The 20,762-nt window shown below is 54.0% G+C and overlaps 1 protein-coding gene across 1 annotated transcript in view; it reads left to right on the top strand.

The window, feature by feature from the left end:
• Positions 1-5,429: 5,429 nt before the first annotated feature.
• PTPRU (protein tyrosine phosphatase receptor type U) overlaps positions 5,430-20,762 on the top strand; it is an 81,032-nt gene continuing 65,699 nt past the window's right edge. The window contains 1 exon segment of the mRNA XM_079777197.1: positions 5,430-5,602. Within this exon segment, the coding sequence (XP_079633323.1) occupies positions 5,530-5,602 (73 nt within the window). The 5' untranslated portion in view covers positions 5,430-5,529.

Here is a 20,762-nt window from a genome sequence, read left to right as displayed (position 1 = left end):
CATTTCCTTATCCTTAAAATGAAGGAAATAATAGTGTCTGTGTCAAGGCTGTTGTGAGGATCAAGTGAGAAATTATTCACTTCACTTGAAGCACTTAGTACAAGAATGCTTGGCACATGAAAGCATTTGATGAGTGTTATTGGGGGGTTATTGTGAAGATTAAATGAGAAATGTCACATGTAAAACACACAGACTGGGGTCTGGCTCATAGGTCGTGCTCACAAAATGTTTGTACTTTCTTTTATTATAGAGAAAGTTGGTGTCCCATCATGGGGGAAACACTTGGTCCCACACAGCACATTCTCTCTCTCTCTCTCTCTCTCTCTCTCTCTCTCTCTCTCTCTCTCTCTCTCTCTCTCTTACACACACACACACACACAATACCCAGTCTTGCTTATCTTCTGCTTTCACACAGGTCGATGTCTGTGGTAAGACTCCCTAGGTGTCTTTGAGCTGTTGACATTATCTTCTCTACCAAATGACTTCCTCTGAATTATGGACAGCCCAGCCAGGAAGCCTGGAAAATCAACCAGCACTCCCCTCTCCTTGGGGCTGGACTCAGGCCCCATCCATCCTGATAGTCATCACTTTTGGTTCAGGCCATCAGCTCTTGTTTGAACTGTGTCAGCAGCCTTCTTTCTAATGGAGATTGGAGATCGCCTCTCTTCTTTCTGCCTCCCCAATTCCTTTAGGGGGAACCGGAAGCTACAGTGCTTTGTAAAACACCATGAACTATTGATATATTAAACTTTAAATTGTAAACAAAGCTATGATTCTATGCTAATTCTAGCATTCTCTCACACTACGGACACATACTAAAGTCTTCAGAAAAATGTATGTGGGAAAACACCTTAAAACAAAGAAAAAATTATATTCGTTGTAATTAACCTACCTTCTTGCAAATTAGAAAAATATGACTGGTTTTAATTCAGTGGTTAACAAACCCCCCCCCCCCAACTTGGCTTGAGGAACACCTGGGTTCCTCAAGGGGCAAGTTTGAAAACCATTGCTCTAGGAGTTCAAGTCCAATTGTTCTGGCCTCACATTCAAGACCTTTGCACTCTGTCTCCCAGACTGTCTTATCTCCATGCACAGCCCATGATCCAACCGTACCTGATACCCACCTTTCCCAGAACTTCCATGTCGCGTGCCTTTATTCAGCCTGCTCCTCCTGCTTGATATGCTCTTCCCTGCCTTGCCTACCCGGGAAACTCCAGGTTCACATGTAATTTCTTTGATGTTATTTTCCAAAACCATAGGTTGAGTCAACTCCTGCTGCCTTTGTGTTTTCTCTGGACAGGTGTTACAGCCTTCAGTCTCTTATTTATGTATGTGCCCATGTTCCCCTCAGGCAAGCGTGGGACTCTGTTTTGTGTAGTTCCTTGATGCCAGCACCCAATATGGGGCCTGGCACGGGGCAGGTGTCATGCATATTCCATGAGTTGAAAGTAATTGAATCTCCTCATGGCCTGGCCCTGCCTGTGGTGCCGTCTCCTTTTCCTTAGATTTGGGTCACTCCAGGGCGGGACTTTCCTGGTTCTTCCCTCTTCTCTCTAGGATTATAGAAGTTTGTGGTCTTTTTCAAGTGACGCAGAATGTTCTCTTTTCAGTTGTCCACCTGTTGCTTGTGTTCTTTCTCCTTCCATCCCAGTCTCTGCCCTGTAGGCTTCCCCCTGCACCAAGAGTGAAGGGGTGTGGCATCAGTCAGGTCTCGGTTTGAATCCTGGGCCCACTATTGACTAGCCACGTGACCTTTGGCGAGTACCTGATGCTCTCTGAGCCTTGGTTTCCACCTCTAAAAAAGTGGAATCCATGGTACCCCCCTCTTGGAGGCTCGTCAGAGTCCTCTGCAAACAACAGCATCCTTGGTTGTTACTGCTGTTCATCAGGTTTCTTTCCTTGAGTTTCATTTTCTGGGTGGTACTTTCTGTCTCTTCTCTCTCTCTCTCCATTTCTTCCCCATCTCCCTTTTCTTGCTTCTGTCTCACTCCCTGTGACTCTCTGTCTGGTTAACTCTCTGTCTCTGGTCCTTGCCTGTTGTCTTTTTGGCCACCTCCTGGCTCACAAGGAAAGAGCCCAAGAGCCCAGGAGTCCTCAGCTCTGCCTCCTCCAGGCCACGGCAACCTCAACTGTGCCAACATCAGTGCGGAGCCAGCAGGGAGCAGAGGCAGTGCACAGGAAGGCCGGGATACACCTAGGCTCTGTTTCATGTCACTGCCCACTAGTTAGCCCCATCTGCCCAGGCCCAGGGGTCTCTGCTTCCTCAGTCTGCTCTCCATTTGGCTGATTAGGGGACTTACTATTATTATTATTTTAAGATATTATTATTGATTTCAGAGAGGAAGGGAGAGGGAGAGATAGAAACATCAGTGATGAGAATCATTGATCAGCTGCCTCCTGCACGCTCCCTACTGGGGATGGAGCCTACAACCTGGGTATGTGCCCTTGACTGGAATTGAACCTGGGACCCTTCAGTCTGCTCTATCCACTGAGCCAAACTGGCTAGGGCTATTATTATTATTTTTTTAAAGAGACATAAGAACGGTTTACTCTTCTGCTTAATGCTTCAATGGCTTCTCACTGCTCTCAGGATTTAGCCCAAAGCCCCATAGTTTCTTGCATCACCTGCAGGCCCTGCCAGCCTCTACAGCTGCACCTCGCCCCCTCTCCTCCCCACTCATTCCAGCCCCCTTGGCCGCTCTGCTGCCCAAACCCACAGACTGCTTTCTCCGTCAGCCGTGTTCCTCCCCAGTGACTGCGTGAGGCTAGCTCCTTCTCATACTTCAGGTGTCAGCTCAAATGTCACTACGTGACTTGCTTGGGGAATCCCTCCGATTATCTTAAGTAAAGTAGATCCCTCCACCCCATCCAGTTATGTATTACAACACTCCATTCATTTCTTTTTTTAAAAAATATGTTTTATTGATTTTTAACAGAGAGGAAGGAAGAAGGAATAGAGAGCTAGAAACATCGATGAGAGAGAAACATCGACCAGCTGCCTCCTGCACACCCTCGACTGGGGATGTGCCCGCAACCAATGTACATGCCCTTGACTGGAATCGAACCTGGGACCCTTCAGTCTGCAGACCGACACTCTATCCACTGAGCCAAACCGGTTTCGGCTCCATTTATTTCTTTTAGAGTACATATCTCAGATTGCAAGTATATATTTATTTCCATGTTTGCTATTGGTCTTTCCCTCTAAAATATAAGCTTTGCGAGGGCAAGGACATGTCTATATTAATTATTGAATTTAATATTTATTGAGCACTAACTACATATCATACCAGGCACTGGGATCCGTGGCAGAGTCCTTGCCCTCAGGGAGCTGATGTTCTAGGGGTGGAGACAAATAATGAATACGCCATAGGGTAGGTGCTCTGTTTAAAACCTCGGTAACCTGCTTCCCCCTCACTGTCAGACTCGCTCCCATTTCTCTGGTATATCACTGTCTCATATACCAGGAAATTTGCTGGTTTTGGCTGTGTACTTTTATTGTTTTTTTTTCATTGGAATATAAGCTCCATGAGGGCAGGGATTTTTGTCTGTTTTATATCTCCACTTTGACTCACAGCAATTGTTGAATAAGTGAATCAGTATCCAGTATTTGTTGATTTGTTCCAGATGGAAGGCAGGTCTCAGCTCCAATTCAATTCAGGCCAGATGACCTCGATTCAAATGTTGGTGCTGCTGCATACTAATGCATAACCTTTGAAAAGTCCCGTCTCTCTCTGTATCTCAATGTTCTCAACTGTGTAGTCGGAATAATAGGGGTGAAGATTAAACTAGTCCACGGGGGTTAAGCACATAGAAGGTGTCTGGTCTTACAAAGTCATGGACAACTAGTTTGTGGTCATTGTCCAAGGGCTTCTACGGGCCTATACTAGAGTGTAGGCTGGAACCAACGAGAGTTAGTGAGGGAGGTGGGCTTCGCAGAATGAAAAAGAAGTTTCTAAAAGCCAGCATTGCCAGGAGAAATAGATGAACCCACTACTATTATGGCTGAAGACTTCAGCATCCCTTTGTCAGAAATGAACATTTTCAGCAGGCAGAAAATCAGTAAGGACAAAGTTGAACGCCACATCACCAGTCAACTGGATATAGAGGACATTTACAGACTGCTCCCCCCAACAACAGCACAACACCCATTCTTCTCAAGCTCATGTGCAATATTCACCAAGACAGACCACTTTCTGGGCCATAAAACACACATCAGCAAATTCAGAAAAATAGAACTCATACAAAGACTGCTCTCAGACCACAATGGAATTAAACTGGAATCAATAACAGAAAGAGCTGTAAAATCCCCAAATACTTGGAGATTAAATAATACACTTCTAAACAGCACATGGGTCAAAGGAGAAATCTCAAGAGAAATGTAAAACTATTTTGAAATAGCCCGGCCAGAGTGGCTAAATTGGTTGAGGGTCCTCCTGTGCACTAGAACGTTGCTGGTTCAATTCCAAGTCGAACAATCAATGTTTCCCTCTCCCTCCCTTTCTCTCTCTAAGCATGTGCTCAGGTGAGGATTAAAAAAACAAAACCCCACTACTTTGAACTAAAAAGAAAATTAAATGAAAATGAAAACACAAGGTATCAAAATTTGTGAGATTCAGTGAAAGCAGTGCTTAGAGGGAAATTTATAGCATCGAATGTATATATGAGCAAAGAAGAAAGATCTAAAATCAACCATCTAAGCGTCTGCCTTAGGAAACTAGAAAAAAAAGAGCAAATTCAATTCAATCAGGAAGTAGAAAAAAATAATAAAAATTAGAGCAGAAATCAGTGAAAGGGAAAGCAGGAAATCAATAGGGAAAAACCAACCACACCAAAAGCTGGTTCTTGGAAAAGGTGAATAGCTCAACAAGCCTCTTGCCAGGCTAAGAAAAGGAGGACGCAAATTGCTAAGATCAGAAATGAAAGGGGGACATCACTACAGAGCCAATGGACATTAAGAGGATAATGAATACTATGACCAACTCTAAAAGTTAGCATTGCAAAGACCAAACCACTCACTCAAATAGGATGATGAGCTTCCTGTCCTTGAAGGTATGCACTAATGCGCATTTGGAGGGGCCTAGCTAGAGGGGTTGAAAGCAACAGACATCAGACGGGACCCAGGGTGTCTTTGGGTCTCTGTCCCTGAGGGCGCTGTGTGAGAGGCGGGCGTGGGCAGTGAGCGAGCTCACTTGGGAATGTCGGTGCCAGCTCAGTGCAGCGCGGGTGGTGCCTAGGCCCAGCCTCCGACCTCCAGGCGCGGGGTGCAGGAGTGGGGGAGGGGCGCGCCGGGGCAGTTGGAGGCCCGATCCGGCGGCAACACGCGAGGCTACCAGCAGGGGGCGCCCCGAGACCGCGGAACCCGCGGCCGGGCCTGACGTCAGCGCCCCGCTTGCTCGGGCTCCAGCTCTGGACTCGGCGCCAGTCCCGCTCCGCGCTGTGCTGCTTCGCTCCGGCTCTAGCTCGGCTCGGGCTCGGCTCGGGCTCCGGTGGCGCCCCCCGCGCCGGGCCCGGGGCAGAAGGCGGCGCACCATGGCCCGCGCCCAGGCTCTGGTCCTGGCGCTCACCTTCCAGCTCTGTGCGCCGGAGACCGAGACTCCGGCAGGTAAGTGCGCGTCGGTCGCACCAAGCTAGCTCTGCTGAGTCCGCGGGCCGTGGCGTAGCTCGGAAGAAAGTGTGAGTTTTGGGAGACCGGGCGCTAGGAGCCTGCTCCCTGTGGGTGTCTGAGTGTTGGATGTGCGATCCTGTGCTCACGGTATCCTGTGTCTGCGACTGTTGTGTATCCATGAGATGTGTGTGCAAGAAAAGGTGCTGTGTGTGTTGTGTATCCCCGAGTTCCTTGGGGTGAACGTTGAGTGCACTGAGGCATTGGGTGTGCGCCGAGGGTGTGTGTGTCCGCCAGTGTTTGGTGTTTGTGCAGCCAGGTAGGTTGTGTGTCTGTTGTGTGTGCCTCTGAGTTTGGTTGTGTGGCTGGAGTTGTCTCTGCTATGTGTTGCATCTGTTTGCATTTTGTGTGCCGCGGCGGGGAGTGCTATTTGTTGTGTGTCTGAGAATGTGTGGTGTGTTTGTGTGAAGCTTGTGACCAGGAGTGCTCTGTGGATTCTGTCAGCGAGCGGATCAGGGGACGAGTGTGTGGTGTGTGTGCATGTGAGATCTATGTACGTGTGTGAAGGCGTGGGAACGGGTCCGGAACGTGTGTGTCCGTGCGCTGTGTGCGCGATGTGTACGTGTGGGAGTGTCTGGGGTTGGCGGTGTGCTTCGCCCGGGGCTGCGTGGGTCCGAGTGGACGCCAAGTGTGCGGGGAATGCGTGTGTGGGAGCGTGTCTGGAGCGGATGTGAGTGTGAGTGTGTCCGTGTGTGCTGGCTGCGTGTCTCAGAATGTGGGGAGTGGGGTGCGCGCTTGGCCGTGGCTGAGTGTGTGCCCAGGGCCCAGGCCGCCCGAGGGGGCAGCGGCAGGGTGTGCGAGTGTGTGTGTGTGTGTGTGTGTGTGCATGTGTGTGTTCCCCGCGTGTGTGCGTGTGTGGCGCGCGGGCCTGGAACAAGTTGTCCCGCGCGTCTCCGCCGCCCCTCCCGGGTCGCGCCGGCCGGAGGCTCCGGAGGGAGGAAAGGGGCCCCGCGGCCGCAGACTCCGACATGTCGGGCCGTTTGTTGTTTCGCAAGTTCCGCGCGGCGCTGGCTGATCCGAGGCGGCGCCAGGGCTGCGGGACGCCGGGCGGGTGGCGGGGAGAGCTGGGCGCGGGAGGTGGACGCGAGGGCAGTGGGGAGGGCTGAGCCGGCGGGCGCTTCTGGGGGGGCCGGGCCCGGGCGGGGCTGCGACGTCCGGGCGAGAGCAGGGCTTGGCTCTGGGCCCCAGACGGCTCCCCCTGCGGTTGCTCGCCCGAGGCGCCGCGGACGGGGTCTCCCGGGACACTCCCTCGGTGGACTCCGCAACTTTGTGCGGCCTCCCCGCCGGCCAGGACCGCCGTGTGCCTGTGTGTCCATGTGGCTCCGTGCCGGGCGATCGCGCTGTCTCCGGGTGTGTTTCGGAGTCTGGGTCTTCTGGTGTGTGTGTGTGTGTGTGTGTGTGTGTGTGTGTGTGTGTACGTGTGATCGGATATCAACGTGCATATCTGGAGCTTGTGCCTGTGGGTCCGTGTGTGCTGTGGACAGTGTGTCGACAGTGTGTTTGTGTGTGTGTCCCCAACCCCCCCAAAACCCCCACATCCCTTCCTGAGGCCTGTGTCCCCCTCCAGCGGAGTGGCTCCTGACCCCTCCCCTGGGGCGCGGGTAGGCGATCCTCCTCAGGGGCCTCAGCCTCCCCCACTCCCACCGATTGGGCGGCTCCAGCCTGGTCCCCCCTCCCCCCCCCTGGCGCCGATTGACAGGGAGACGCCCCAGCAGGGGTTAGCATGGTGCCCGTGCCGGATCCCCACGTGCTGAGCCGCCTCGGCGCTGGTCCGCAGAGAGACTACTCCCGGCCCCCGGCTCTGAGAACAGGCTTCCCCGGGATGAGTTCACGGCCCCGCCGTCCTCTCAGGCCTTTCGAACGCAGCTCTCCGCCCCCGCGGTCCCTCCTGGCCCCGGAGGTCCCTCCTGCCGTGGGCTCAGACCTGGGAACTAGCCCTGAGGCCCGGGCGTCTGGCACAGCGTTAGCTTTGACCTCGTCTTGGAGACCTCACCCCCCCCCCGCCCCCCCCCCCCCCCCCCGCATCAGCCGTAGCAACTTTGTCCCCTTACCCCTGCCCTGAGATTAAACGCAAGGGGTGCAATACCTTGATCCCAAGAAGCCTCAGGTGCCCCAACTCCTGCTGGCATTGTCCTGCTGACAATGCTGGAGGATTGTCAAGAGTTGAGGTTTTGGGAGTGAGACATTGAGCAAATCACTTCCATTCTTCAGGCCTCAGTTTCCTCATATGCCTCGTGGGCATCAGAATAATGGTGTATGGTACTTGGTAGATTGTAAAGTAAGGCTCTATCTGTGAATGCCAGGGAACAAAAGATGGTTTTGAGAACTGTTACAGAGTCCCAGGGGCTGTGAATTGAAACTCGGGGTGGGGGTGGGGGGGCATCATTCAAATTCTGCCTCCACCACTTGCTGTTTTTGTGACCTTGGGCAGGTCACTTCACTTCTTAAGTTTCTGGCACCCTTGGAGGTATTCCTTACTGTCAGAGCCTAGTTCAGAAGCTCTTGGTAGAAGGCGTGAGATCAGCCCTGGACCCCAGTCTATGTACAGTCTCAGCCCGGCTCCCTGAATGCCTTCTGATTCCTCCCCTCCTAAGGCAGGGCGTGTGATGTCTCTCAGCCATGTAAATCTGGCAGTAATTTATTCCTCTGCGTGCTAGCTCATTTTGTCCTTTTGGTTGCTAGGGTTGTGGACAGCAGGAATGAGGGAGAGGCTGCCCAGTGGTTTCAGGTTGGGCAATAAAATCTTGTCTGGGCAGCTGGTCCTTCTCCCTGGGCCTGGGGGAGGGGATTCGGCAGGAAGCCTAGCATGGCCAGAGGTGTGTGTGTGTGTGTGTGTGTGTACTGAGCTCATGGGCAGCCTCCTGCCCTGCTCAGGTGTCAGGGAAAATCCAGCGTGGGCACCCTGCTTGCTCCAGTCGTGAAATCCTTCCATGCCTTCAGCAGCTAAGCTCGATTTGCAGGGGTTACCTCGTGCCCCTCCCCCTCGGCCCCCTTCCTTCCTCCAAGTCCCCTTCCTGTATCCTGATGCATCCTGCCCTTACCCACGGTCAGGATCTCTCTCATCTGTCCCCTCGTCTCCATCCTCAGCCACCTCTCAACTGCAAAAAGGCTCCAGTCCCTTCCCTCTATCCCTCCCTCCGTGGTGCCAGGGATCGCCCTGAAATGAAAACTGCATGTTTGGAATCTTGGTTTGAAACCATCTGAAGGCTCGCCGTTGCCTTCAGGGCTAAGTCCCCTTCCCTTGGCCTCATTGCCTGCTCTAGCCCCGCTCGCCTGTCCAGCCTCATCTCATTTTGTGCCCCTTGTTGCTCCGCCCTATGCTCTGGCCCGTCTGACCCACTTATCAGTAGCCCCTAAAAGCCCTTTCCCTCCCTCTCCCCTCTGGGCCTTTGTACTTCCTAACTCCATCTCTTTACTTGGGGAACTCCTGCTCCTTCTTCAGGTCTCAGCGTAGACATCACGTCGCCCCTGAAGTCTTCCTTGGTTATCCCTGTTCTAGGAAGGGAAGGTGGGGATTGATTGGATTTTTTCCATACCATTTGTAATTATTGTGATTACTGCTTATTGGTCCACTCTCCCTTTCAGACCAGGAGCTCTGTGAATCTAGTTCACCTCTGAATCCTCAGCGCCAGGCACAAGGCCTGGGCTACTCGTGCTGAGTAACATATACTAGTATATGGCATGGAAGAATGAATGAAGTCCAGTGGGTCAAGTTCTGAGCTGGAGGTGCCAGATGGGGGCGCAGTGATTCCACTGAAAGTGGAGATTAAAGAACTAGGTTTCCCTCCAGGAATCTAGAAAATTCTGTTGGGGGATGATATTGTGTGTGAAAAGGCCAGGTAGAGAGTGCCATCTGGGAGTTGTGAGTTGGGGTGCTTAAGTCCATGGGAGAGAGGAAGGGAGCTGGTCTCTGCCTGCCAGCCCCTCCTCCGAGTTTCCCACATTGCCCCCACCTCCCTCCAACCCCTCCCCCAGCAGCTGGCCAGGCCTGTCCGTGGACAGGCCTTTGTGCTGGAGGCCTGGCAGTTGGTGAGAGGCATTGAGTCCCAACCGTCAGTGAGACTGGCTGGGGAGAGGGGGGAGGGCCCTGCCTCAGGAAGGGGAGACTCTTCCTCAGGTCCCAGCTTCTGTCCTGGCTCCTTAGGAGCCTGAGGGAGGCGGTGGGGGGGGGGGGGGGAGAGAAAGCTGCTCCCTGTGGTGACCCCTGCAGGTGGGGTGAGGCCTGCTGGGGTGTGTGCAGGTGCGATTCTGGCATCTGGACAGTCAGAGTGGGGAGTATGTATGTGTGTGTGTGTATGATTGTGGTTGTATGATGGTAGCCCAGGGCATAGGACATGTGTGGCCTGTCAGGGTATGTAGCCATCTGGTTACTCTGTGTGGCAGGCTCTGAGTTTGGAGTAGGGAGGCGACCAGCTGCTTTGGTCCTGGGGAGCCTGAGGCTAGGGTATCCGGGTATCTAAGTGTTAAATTCTTGGAGTTTGGGTGCAGAGCTATTTGGGTGGGTTGTGTTTCAGGATGTAAGTGTGGGTCTCCCCGTGCCAGGATGTGGAGGATCAGGGTGTGCCAACAGAAGGATATCCTAGCGTCTCTGTCACCGGAGGTGGGTGTATCCAGGTGTCTGGGAGTCCTCAGATTAATGGGTGTCGAAGCGCAGGAGTGTGTTTGTGTTGTGTCCAGCTGTGGGCTGTCCAGGTGCCTGGATGTCTGGGTGGCGGGTACGAAAGTGTCTGGATGTCTGAGGTTGGGGTACCTCTGTGTCCAGCAATGGGCTACACGTGCATTGGACTATCTGGTGTTTGTGAGTCTGGCCATGGGATGCCCTGTGGTCGGTGTGTCTATTTGTAGGTTTAGGTGTGTGTCTGTCTCCAGGAAAGGGGTGTGTATGTGTTGGGCGGGAAATGTCCTGTGCCCAGCTGTGGACCAGGAACTGGGACTGTGTCAGCTCAGCTTCTGACACCCCCTTCCCTGGGTCTTGCCTCCAGACTTGCCTTTCGACCCCAAGGCCAGGAGCCTCTGGAGGAGGCCCAGTGTCTCCGTGGTTAGTCAGCTTAGAGCTGCACATTCCAATAGAACTTTCTTGCAGTGATGGGAATGTCTCTCCCTGCACGCTCTAATATGATGGCCACTGAGTCACATGTGGTTATTCAATTTAAGTTCGTTAAAATTCATTAAAATAAAAATTCAGTCCCTTAGCCTCACCAGCCAGATTTCAAGTCCTCGAGGGTCGCATGTTGCTAGTGGCTATCATATTGGTCAGCGCGGGTAGAGAACATGTCTACACAGCAGAAAGCTCTATGGACAGTGCTGGTCTAGCAGGGCGAGGCCTGCAGCATCTTCATGAGGCCTGGACACCCCAGGGAGGGGACTGGGTCTGCTGCCCATCACTCAGCAGCCGATGAAGACGCTTTGGTTGAATCTGTGACGCCAGCTCCATCATTTCGTGCCTGGACTATTGCAGTAGCCCCCTCCTTGGTCTTTATTCTGCCACCAGCCTTCCCATGCTTCCATTGCCCTGAGACCTGCATGACTTCTCTCAGGCAGACACAGAGTGCTGCCATGCCGTGGCCTCAAGGCCCTCCAGCTCCCAGGGGACAAAACCGAAACCCTAACGTGGCAGGCGAGGCCCTGCATGACCAGCCCCTGCTTTCCATGACAGCTTCCTGCTTACGCCTCTCCGCCCTGACCCCACTCCTCCCTGTCCGTACCTTGTCTTCCAGGCTCACCAGGCCAGGCTCCCAGGCCCTTTCACATGTCTCTCCCTGTGCATATGCTCTGCCTCCTTCTCCCTTCTCCCCCCTTCCCCCTCCTCGGGGCCTGCCTACTCACGCAGTCTTCCTTGAGCTGTGGTGTCACTTCCCCTGCCCTCCTGGCACAGCACAGCGGGTCAGTTCTCCCAGATGCCATGTGACAGTGTTTGGCACTGGTTTTCTGTCTCCTTCCCCGCTAGGCTGGGCTGGGAGCTCCTGAGGGCTGGGCTGAGCCTCTGTCATCTCCCGTCCCCAGGGCCTTGTACATGGCAGGTGCCACTCCGTGTTTGCATTGATGTGAGCCTCTGGGTACACGGAAGGCTCGGTGGGGGTGGCAGGTGGAGCTGGAGCTCCAGAGGGCAGTCCTGGATGGGGCCTGGGATGCCCCCTTGGCTGGCTCTGGGCAGGGGCTGCCGTTGCCGGCAGAATGGCTAGGGGAGGGCGCTGGGTGGACACCTCAGAAGAGGCTGCTGTGATAGGAGGTCTTGGGCAGAGTCCCAGGGGGCAGAGTCCCAGGGTGCAGAGCCCAGGACACTAGTGGTGAATCGGAAGGGATGAGGAGGAAGGGGGCTTAGAGAGGTCAGTGAGGTTTTGGAGTTGATTGTAGAAGTGTGTGGGAGGAAGGAGTGGATGGGGAAATTGGGTGTTGTTGGGGCACAGGACATATGTGATGGTCAGGATCACAAGTGGGGGTGGAGTGATGGGACAACGGGGGGAGGAGAGATCACTAGTGATGAAGATATATCTGGGGGGTGGGCACAGCTGGGAATGAAGGGACAAGGAATTGGGCGAGCAGCTGAGGGTTGGGGGACATATGAGGGATAGAGAGAAGGGGGATGTGGAACAGCTGGGGGAGAAGAGGAGACAACTGGGAGGTGTCAGAAGCTTATCTGGACAGGATAGGTGGGTCTCATCTGAGAGAGTGTGAATTGCACTGCTCAGAATGTATGTACGTATGTATGTATGTGTGTGTTTACATGTGAGTACATATGCACCCTTGTGGTTGTGCATGTGTGTAAATATGTGTTTTCCCTAGAGTGTGGTGGTTAAGATCCTGGCCTTGGGAGCCAGATCACCTGGGTTCTAATCCTGGCTCCACCACTGCTAGCCGTTCAGCACTTGGGCAAGTCACTTGACCTCTCTGGGCCTTTAGTGTTCGCATTTGTGAGATGGGGGTGATTCTAGAACACACTGCATGGGGTTGCTATGAGGGTATATTTCATTTACATACGTACAGAGTTTAGAGCAGGTCCTGGCCCATAGTAAGCACTGTGTAAGTACTCGCTATTATTACTAGTAAGCGTGCGTTCTTGGCTTCTGACGAAGTCCAGGCCCGGGAGGGGTAAAGCGTGATCAGCCAGATTGGCTGGGTCTGGCTCGCCCCTCACTTCCACCTCACTGTTTATACCAACTTGCCGCCCACTCTGTACCAGGGCCCAGTCCAATAGGTGTCCCTGTCTGTCTCTCTCCTGCTCTGCCCTACACTGCTCTGCCCTGGGCTGGGGGCCAGGGGGTGTGCTCTAATTGTCCAAAAGCTTTTGAGCAGAATCTGGATTCATTGTCTGCCTGCCAGGGCGCCGGGGCCCTCCTCAGAGATAAATACCTGGACAATGTGCTCAGCTCTGGCTGCCCGTCCCCCGGGCAGCAGTGGTTTCATCCTGTGCCCTTGGAGAGTCACTGAGGTGGACGATGTTGGGGGCTGGGGCACAGGGGACCCACAGAGCAGACAAGGCTCCTAACCCAGGGGGTAGCCAGTTCACCCTGACCGAGCTTCAGGCCCAGCGTTTTCCAGGGCTCTGGGCTCCTTGCTCTCCAGGGCAGCTCAGGGAAGCATGCGCAACCTTCCCCACACACGTTTGCAATGTGCCGTGTCTTCGCCTTACGCTAATAACGGCGCTGCATCATGGCCCTGGACTGCTCGGAGTGTGTGTTCTCTGGGGTTCCTGGGCCCAGCCCCTCAGGACTGGACCCACTGCACTGCGCCTCAGCCCTACACAGCATGGCCGTGCCGGGATCCTGCCTTGCATTGGCTGTGTGTCCTAGACTCCATCTTTGCATTGTCTCCTTGTACCGCACCTCCGTCCTGCAGTTGTACCGTCACTTGTGTCTTTGCAGCTGTCCTCTGTGCTGTGTTACTCTCTCGGACCTCACTGTTGCACTGGGCTTGCGGACTCTCCTAGGATTTGGGCCTGGCTCCTAGCAATGCACCACTGTGCTGTGCCAACAGATGGCATGCCACCACAACACTGCATCGCTGCGTCACACGGCGCGTGTGCCCTGGACTGCACTGGGTGTGTGCCTGCGCCTGGCCTAGCCCTTCACACGGCACCACTGCCTTGTAACGCTGCCCCCCATGGGATCCCGTCCTTTCTCGGTCTCACCACTGAGGGCCCTGCTGGTGGTGTCTCCCACGTTCCTGTGGGCAGCCCCAGTTGAACAGCATCTTTGCATGGACGCCATCCCTGCACGCCCCTCCGCCCCTCCTTGCACACTGCTCAGGGGGCCTGTGCGTACACTGCAGCTGGGGGCCGCTTTGTTGGGCTTGGGGACTGGCCTGGGTTTTGGGGGACAGCACCCATTCACAGTCCCCAGCTCTGCATGTGTGCACCGCACGGGGCTGCTGCCTGGACTCCGCCCTGCACTGTACCTGCTCGCAGTTGGGTCATGCGCACTCTACTGGATATCAGGGCCCAGCCAGAGCCCTTGCACTGAACTCACTGTTCCACACGCACCTTCACTGTACTCCATGTTGGTGCATGTTTCTACCCCCGCCCTCGTGTCTACACGTACTCTGCTCCCTGGGACTGTGTGGAGCTTATATTCCACACCCAGCAGTTCCTTTGGCATCGCGCGTGTCCTTCTCTTCCCTGTATCTCTGTGCCGACACTGGACACCTCCTTTCTGTGAGAATTCGTAGAGCACCAACTATGTGCCTGGCCCTGTGCTAGAGTCTGGAGGGGAAGAATTAGCAAGGCTTGAACTTAGCACCTGGGCATTCGCCATACACCTGTCACACTACACGGTGCGCTGTGCCTCTGTGACGTGCTGGGTCATGTCCATGATGGGCGAGGCATCTCTACGCTGCATCATGGTGCTGACCAGTTGGGCAGTGCCATTCCAGGTGTCTGTACTGGGCTCTGTGCACGCCGTGTGCTCTGCTCCCCTGCCTTGTGCCTCTGTATTGTGTGGAGCGGCTGCCTCGTACCCACAGCAACACCACATCGTGGTACTACATAGCTCTCTCCTGCCACGGGACTGTTAGAAAGCATAGACCTTTGTGCTACATGGGGCCAGGGGGAGGGGACATGGGCAGTTGGTCGGCCTGCCTGCTGGTCGAACTCCTGGTCGAGGGGACAATTTGCATATTAGCCTTTTATTATATAGGATATACACTGAGTGGCCAGATTATTATGCGTTCAGAGATCATCATAATCTGGCCACTCAGTGTATATGATACAGGGTGTCTGCATGCAGGGGTCTGTGTACTCTTTGCCCATTGTACCTCTGCGCAGCACAGCCCTCCATTCAGCCCTTTGCCTCCCTATGGAGTCCTGCCCCATCCTGCGCCTTTCCCTTATACTGCCAATATGGCAGCCCTACTGTTAACCTTGGGATTTGGGATACATATTGATCAGGGAGATGGGGAGTGGGTCTGGTCTGTTTCCCTTGCTGTAGTTGGCTTCCTTCTATCCTCGGTGGAGATAAAAGATATGGCTGGCCTCTGTGTTGGCTGCTGTAGGGCAAGCATGTCAAACTCGCGGCTGGCGGGCCGCATGTTTGACATGCTTGCTGTAGGGGGACCAGCTCAGCTTACACTCCCGGTGGCCGGCCCTGGGTGATCTTCCTGGTTGCAGCTATGCTCAAGCCGCTGTGATTAGAAGGTGGACATATTGCTGCCAGCCCTGCCCTTAATTAATTGCTCATCAGTTATTCAGGGCTCTGGAGGGCAGTTCCAGAGAGACCTGGCTGAGGTTTGGATATGCTTATCTGGGCAAGGAGAGCAGTGGAGTGGGCTGGGTCAGGTCTTTGGGCTGGAGTCATGGTCCTTGACCTTAGGTGGGCTGGTTGGGGTCAGACTCTCAGGGATTGTAAGTCCAGCTACTATGGACCATCTACTCTACACAGGGTTTGAGGATGGGGTTGAAAGGTATGAGACAGCCTTACCCTCAGGAAGGGAGGAGGTGGGGGTTGGACGGGCCTGAGATGGAGCTTAGTTGGTGTGAAGAACCTGGGGTAGGGCTGGATTGGGCAAGAATGTTCAGGGGTGGGGCCAGTGTTGGTTCCGGGGTTGGGCTGGGGTACCTAGAATAGGGGTGTGCCTTCAGGTGATCAAATAGACCTGTGTTGTCATTGGGGGTTTATTTGGGTTCCCCAGGTCTGGTTTGGGGCTGTGCCTGCGGTTGGGTGTGAACCAGCCCTACATGTATGATCTTTTGGGAAAAGTTTTGTTTCTCCTGGGGCCACCCGTGGGAATTGGATGCTCTGTTGACAAACTGAAGGGAACACAGATCTCATTGCACACAAACTCTGTTTACCGAGGGTCATCAGAAAACACGGGTGGTGCTGGCAGCCACAGCTGGCACAGAGCACTGTCCCCTGTCTGATGGGGAGGAGTCTGGTGCTCACATGCTTGTGGTCACGCTCACATGCACACACATATACTTGCACAACTCCCCTCCACCCTGCCATGTAACTCCCCTCCCCTGGGCACATATTATCACTGAATATGCTCATTACCTCTGCACAGCAACACACACCTGCACACCCACAGCTCCACACACACTGCCTGGGGGCCACCCTTTGAGACACCCATGCTCACTCTCACCTCTCCCCATAGTATCTATCTCTGCCCTCAAGTAATTCGTGCTCACATGCATCCTCACATGAATGGAATCAGAATTCTGGAGGTGGAATTCGAGGTCACCTGGTTCCCCATTTGCATTTCATAAGTGAGGAAGCAGGGGTTCAGAGAGGGCAAACCACCTGCCCATGGTCTCAGCAGCAACTGGAGCCAGGTCTCCTGCCTCCCACTTGAGTCCTTGTAAGTTGGTACCAGGCTGTCAGCCTCACAGCCATGTACACACACCCCCCCCCCCACACCCCTTGTGGAAACACATGCAATGGGGTGGTGGAGACCCCCACACCAGGCTTAAACCAGGGAGACCCCCTCCCACACTCTGGCTCCTCCTGCAGAGGTTGCTTTGCCCCTTACACCACCCCATCCAGAGCCCAGCCGGATGTGGATAAACCATCCTCCTGCCTTCCCAAATTGTGGCTGACGGTTGCTCAGGCAACCGCCTGCCAGATTGGGGAGATTAGCTGAGGAATGTAGCTGGGCCAGTTTGAATTGATGCTGGGGAGCTCCTGGTGGTCCTGCTTTGATGAAGCCCACCCTCTCTGGGAGGTCCTGGCAGGGATGGGTACCCAAGGAGGGGCCTGGTTCTCTCCCTGTCCCTAGTCCAGTTGAGACTGTGTCCCTAAGGCTTGGACTAGTCTGGAGTAAGGGAGTGTGTGTGTGTACACGTGAGTGTGGGGCTGTATGTGTGTGAACATTTGAGTGTGGGGCTGTGTGTGTGAGTGAACATTTGAGTGTGGGGCTGTGTTTGTGAATGAACATTTGAGTGTGGGGCTGTGTGTGAGTGAACATTTGAGTGTGGGGCTGTGTGTGTGAGTGAACCTTTGAGTGTGGGGGCTATGTTGTGTGTGAGTGAACATTTGCGTGTGGGGCTGTGTGTGTGAGTGAACCTTTGAGTGTGGGGCTGTGTGTGTGTATGCGTGTGTGTGAACATTTGAGTGTGAGGCTCTGTGTGTTTATGTGTGTGAGTGAACATTTGAGTGCAGGGCTATGTGTGTGTGTGTATTTGTGAGCATTTGAGTGCGAGCTGTGTGTGTGTGTTTGTGTGTGAGAACATTTGAGTGCAGGGCTGTGTGTGTGTGAACATTTGCGTGTGGGGCTGTGTGTGTGAGTGAACCTTTGAGTGCAAGGCTCTGTGTGTTTATGTGTGTGAGTGAACATTTGAGTGCAGGGCTATGTGTGTGTGTGTGTGTATTTGTGAGCATTTGAGTGCGAGCTGTGTGTGTGTGTTTGTGTGTGTGTGAGAACATTTGAGTGCAGGGCTGTGTGTGTGTGTGTGTGTGAACATTTGAGTGCGGGGCTGTGTGTGTATGTGTGTGTGTGTGTATGTGTGTGAGAACATTTGAGTGCGGGGCTGTGTGTGTATGTGTGTGTGTGTGTGTATGTGTGTGTGAACATTTGAGTGCGGGGCTGTGTGTGTATGTGTGTGTGTATGTGTGTGAGAACATTTGAGTGCTGATAGATTCTCCCTTCCCCCAACTGGTGGGCGGAGTATGACATAACCTGCACCTGCAGCTTGGACATACCTGAGTACCTAAGCAGGCACCTTATATGGACTATACATTGAACCACCAATCAGCACCTGCCAAATACCCTAAACCCTTGTCCCCAAGTACCTGAGTGACTAACTATGTACCTTATATGGACCATACATTAAGCCACCAATCAGCGTGTGCCGAGTACACTAAGCCCCATCCCTTCCCATTCCTCCCCTCAAAAGGCATGTTCACCTCCACACGTGTTGCTGTTCTCCCTTTGCGAGACAGCCCGGCAGGTCCTTCTCCTCTAATAAAGCCTGTAGTCCTGGTTTTTGGCCTCTGTCTGATCTTTCAAGTGCGGGGCTCTGTGTGTGTGTGTGTGTGTGTGTGTGTGTGTGAATCTCTGAGTGAGAACAGAGTGTGTGTTGTTTGCATCCAGGACGGGTCCCTGACATCTGACTCCCAACTCGTTGGTGGCTTGTCCCACTCCTGATCCTGTAGTGCCCTCTGGAGAAGCCACCTGCCCTCCTGGCTTCTAGAATATATCCCTTCTCTCATCTGAATCCAGGCGCTCCCCTGCTCAAACACCGACTGTGGCTTCCCAACTCAAAAGGAGGCCAAACGTCTCCCCGTGCACTCAAGGCCTCCCAGATGTAGCATTAATTCCCCTTCCTCCAGTCTCATCTCCCGTTATTCGGGCAACCTAGGCTCCGCTCTGTGCCCCTAAGAGCTGTGTGTTTACTCACTGCCTTCCTTTGCCATTGCTGGTCCCTTTGCCTCAAATGCCCTTCCACCCAGCTCTACTGGCCTGACTGATGCCCATCCTTCCGGTTCTGCTCCGTGTACCCTCCTCCAGCAACCTTTCCTCTGCACCTCTCTTGGATGCCCCATGGCCAGGCATTAGTCATTTGTCCCTCCCCTCCCCCCATTCATACTGGGAGGTCTGAGGGCTGGGTGTTAACACCCTTGTGCCTCAATCGTGCCAGCCCGGGACCTGCTTTCTTCTCTCAGTGAACACATGTCCAGTAAATGACATTGAATTAACACACGTGGCCAGAGCCTGATTTTGTCTGTGCCTCACCTCCTTGAATAATGTAGGTGGCTTAAGACCCAGTATCTGGGACTTCAGGTGTGGCCTCGGGCAAGCCACCTCATCTCTCTGTGCCTCAGTTTCCATCTGTTAAATAGGAATAACAATAGTGTTATCAGTGAAAGTGAGGTATCCCCTTCCCCACTGGGCGCTGGGGGCAGAGTCCTTACAATATTTTGAGAAAAAATAATTTTCTGAGACTCGCACGGGAGGATGAGTGATTTTTATTTGAGTGGAATTACATCCGTGGGTTTCCAAACTCCCATTTCCCTTAATCCAGTCCTGAAAGATGTGCGGCTGGGGATTCAGCAGAGCTATAAACAAAGCCGGGTCCAGAGTTTCTGCGCCATGCTGGAATTGGGTCCGGCACAGCAGCAGGCTAGTTGCAGTCCATTACTCCATTGTCTGGGGTCCACATGGCGGTGAGCCCTGTGGGTGAATGCAGGGGGGTCAGGAGAGCGCACCCCCTTCAACAAAGAGTCCTGGAAACACAAGAGAGTGAAAGCCTCAGGGGATTAAATATCTCAAGTCTTCCTGCACTCGCAGGGGCTGTACCTACTCTGGCCAATGACCTGTTCCCAGGTGTGACTGACAGACAAGTACCTCCCCTCTGTCACCCAGACTTCATTGGGGCATGTGTCCATTCTTCCCCTGCCCAGATCTGCGAGGAGTAGACTGGTGGCTTCCGGGGGAGTGTTAAACGGAAGCTTCCTGGCAAAGCTGCACAGATGGCATGGTCTTTGGCTCCTTTGCAGTTATTCATAACGAGGCTAAGTGACAACGCCATCAGTAGCATTTACCTTCTGAGTTACTGGGAGGGCTCACCAGCACAGGTGGTCACGGTATAGGTGGCAGCCCCTCGTGGTGGTGTTGACGTGTGTGTCCCTGTCTGTGCCCATGTCTGTGTCGATGGAGCTGAGGGGGATTTCCGGCTACCATTCTTGCTCTGAACCCAAAGTCTGATCTAGTGTTTACCTCCTGGGCTGGTGGCTCCTTGCAGGAGTTGGGTCTCTAGCAAGAGCCGGGACTTGGCTGTGGGTCATCCAGACAGGAGGTGATGGGGTGTTTCCCAGGGCGGAGGGCTGATTGTTCCCATCCCAGGGTGAGCTGCGGACTAGGTGGGGGTGGGGTTCTCCTTGGGGAGCCTGGCCTCAGAGATATTACCCGCTAAGGCTGTGACTGGAATGGGCCTAGCCCAGAGATACAGGACTGGGGATGGACATGGTCCAGGGAGTCATTCTGCCTAGAGGGCACTCTAGATCGAGTCAGTCAGCTGGGGAGGTCACCCTGGCAGGGGTCACTTATAGGAGTTATTTGGCAGAGGTCAGAGGTCAGTCAGTCTGGTGGTCATTCTGGCTGAAGTCAGATGGTCTGGCAGTCATCTGAATGCCGATGGGGCCACTCTGGCTCAGCTCTGTCTGTGTGGGGTCACTGACCTGGGTTAGTCAGTCTGGGGGCTATTCTGGTGAAGATCAGATGGTCTGGGTGCCCCTCTGACCAGGTCAGTCAGCTGGGGAGTCGTGGCAGCTCATGAAGGAAAGAGCCGGCACCCTCGGGCTCACCCCAGGACCCAGGGCGAGCCCTCCGGGGCAGCGCCTTGTTCCTTGTGAAGCAGCAGGAAGGGCCTGCACCCTCGCAGGGCTCTAAACCCTGCCTTCTCTTTCCGGCAATCTCTCTGCCTCAGGGAGGCCTTGGCTAAGACCCTCAGGAGCTGACTCAGCTCAGGCTGAATGAAGTCACGTGTTCCCTCCTCCAGGAAGCCCGCCCTGAGCATCCCTACTGGCTATGTCCTCTCTGTGCTGTGCTGTGGATCATTTTCTAGTGGGAAAGCTAAGACCTTCCCAGCACTGATGAGGTTAAAACCTACCTCCCACAGGCCACAGGCCACAGGCCACAGGCCACAGGCCACGGTACAGACCAGGGGTTTTTA

This window comes from Cnephaeus nilssonii (genome assembly GCF_951640355.1).
Source record: "Cnephaeus nilssonii genome assembly, chromosome: 7".
In the NCBI taxonomy this organism is placed as follows: Eukaryota; Metazoa; Chordata; class Mammalia; order Chiroptera; family Vespertilionidae; genus Cnephaeus; species Cnephaeus nilssonii.
The sequence above is the reverse complement of the archived record's forward strand: the minus strand, read 5'-3'. Positions and strand labels throughout refer to the sequence as shown.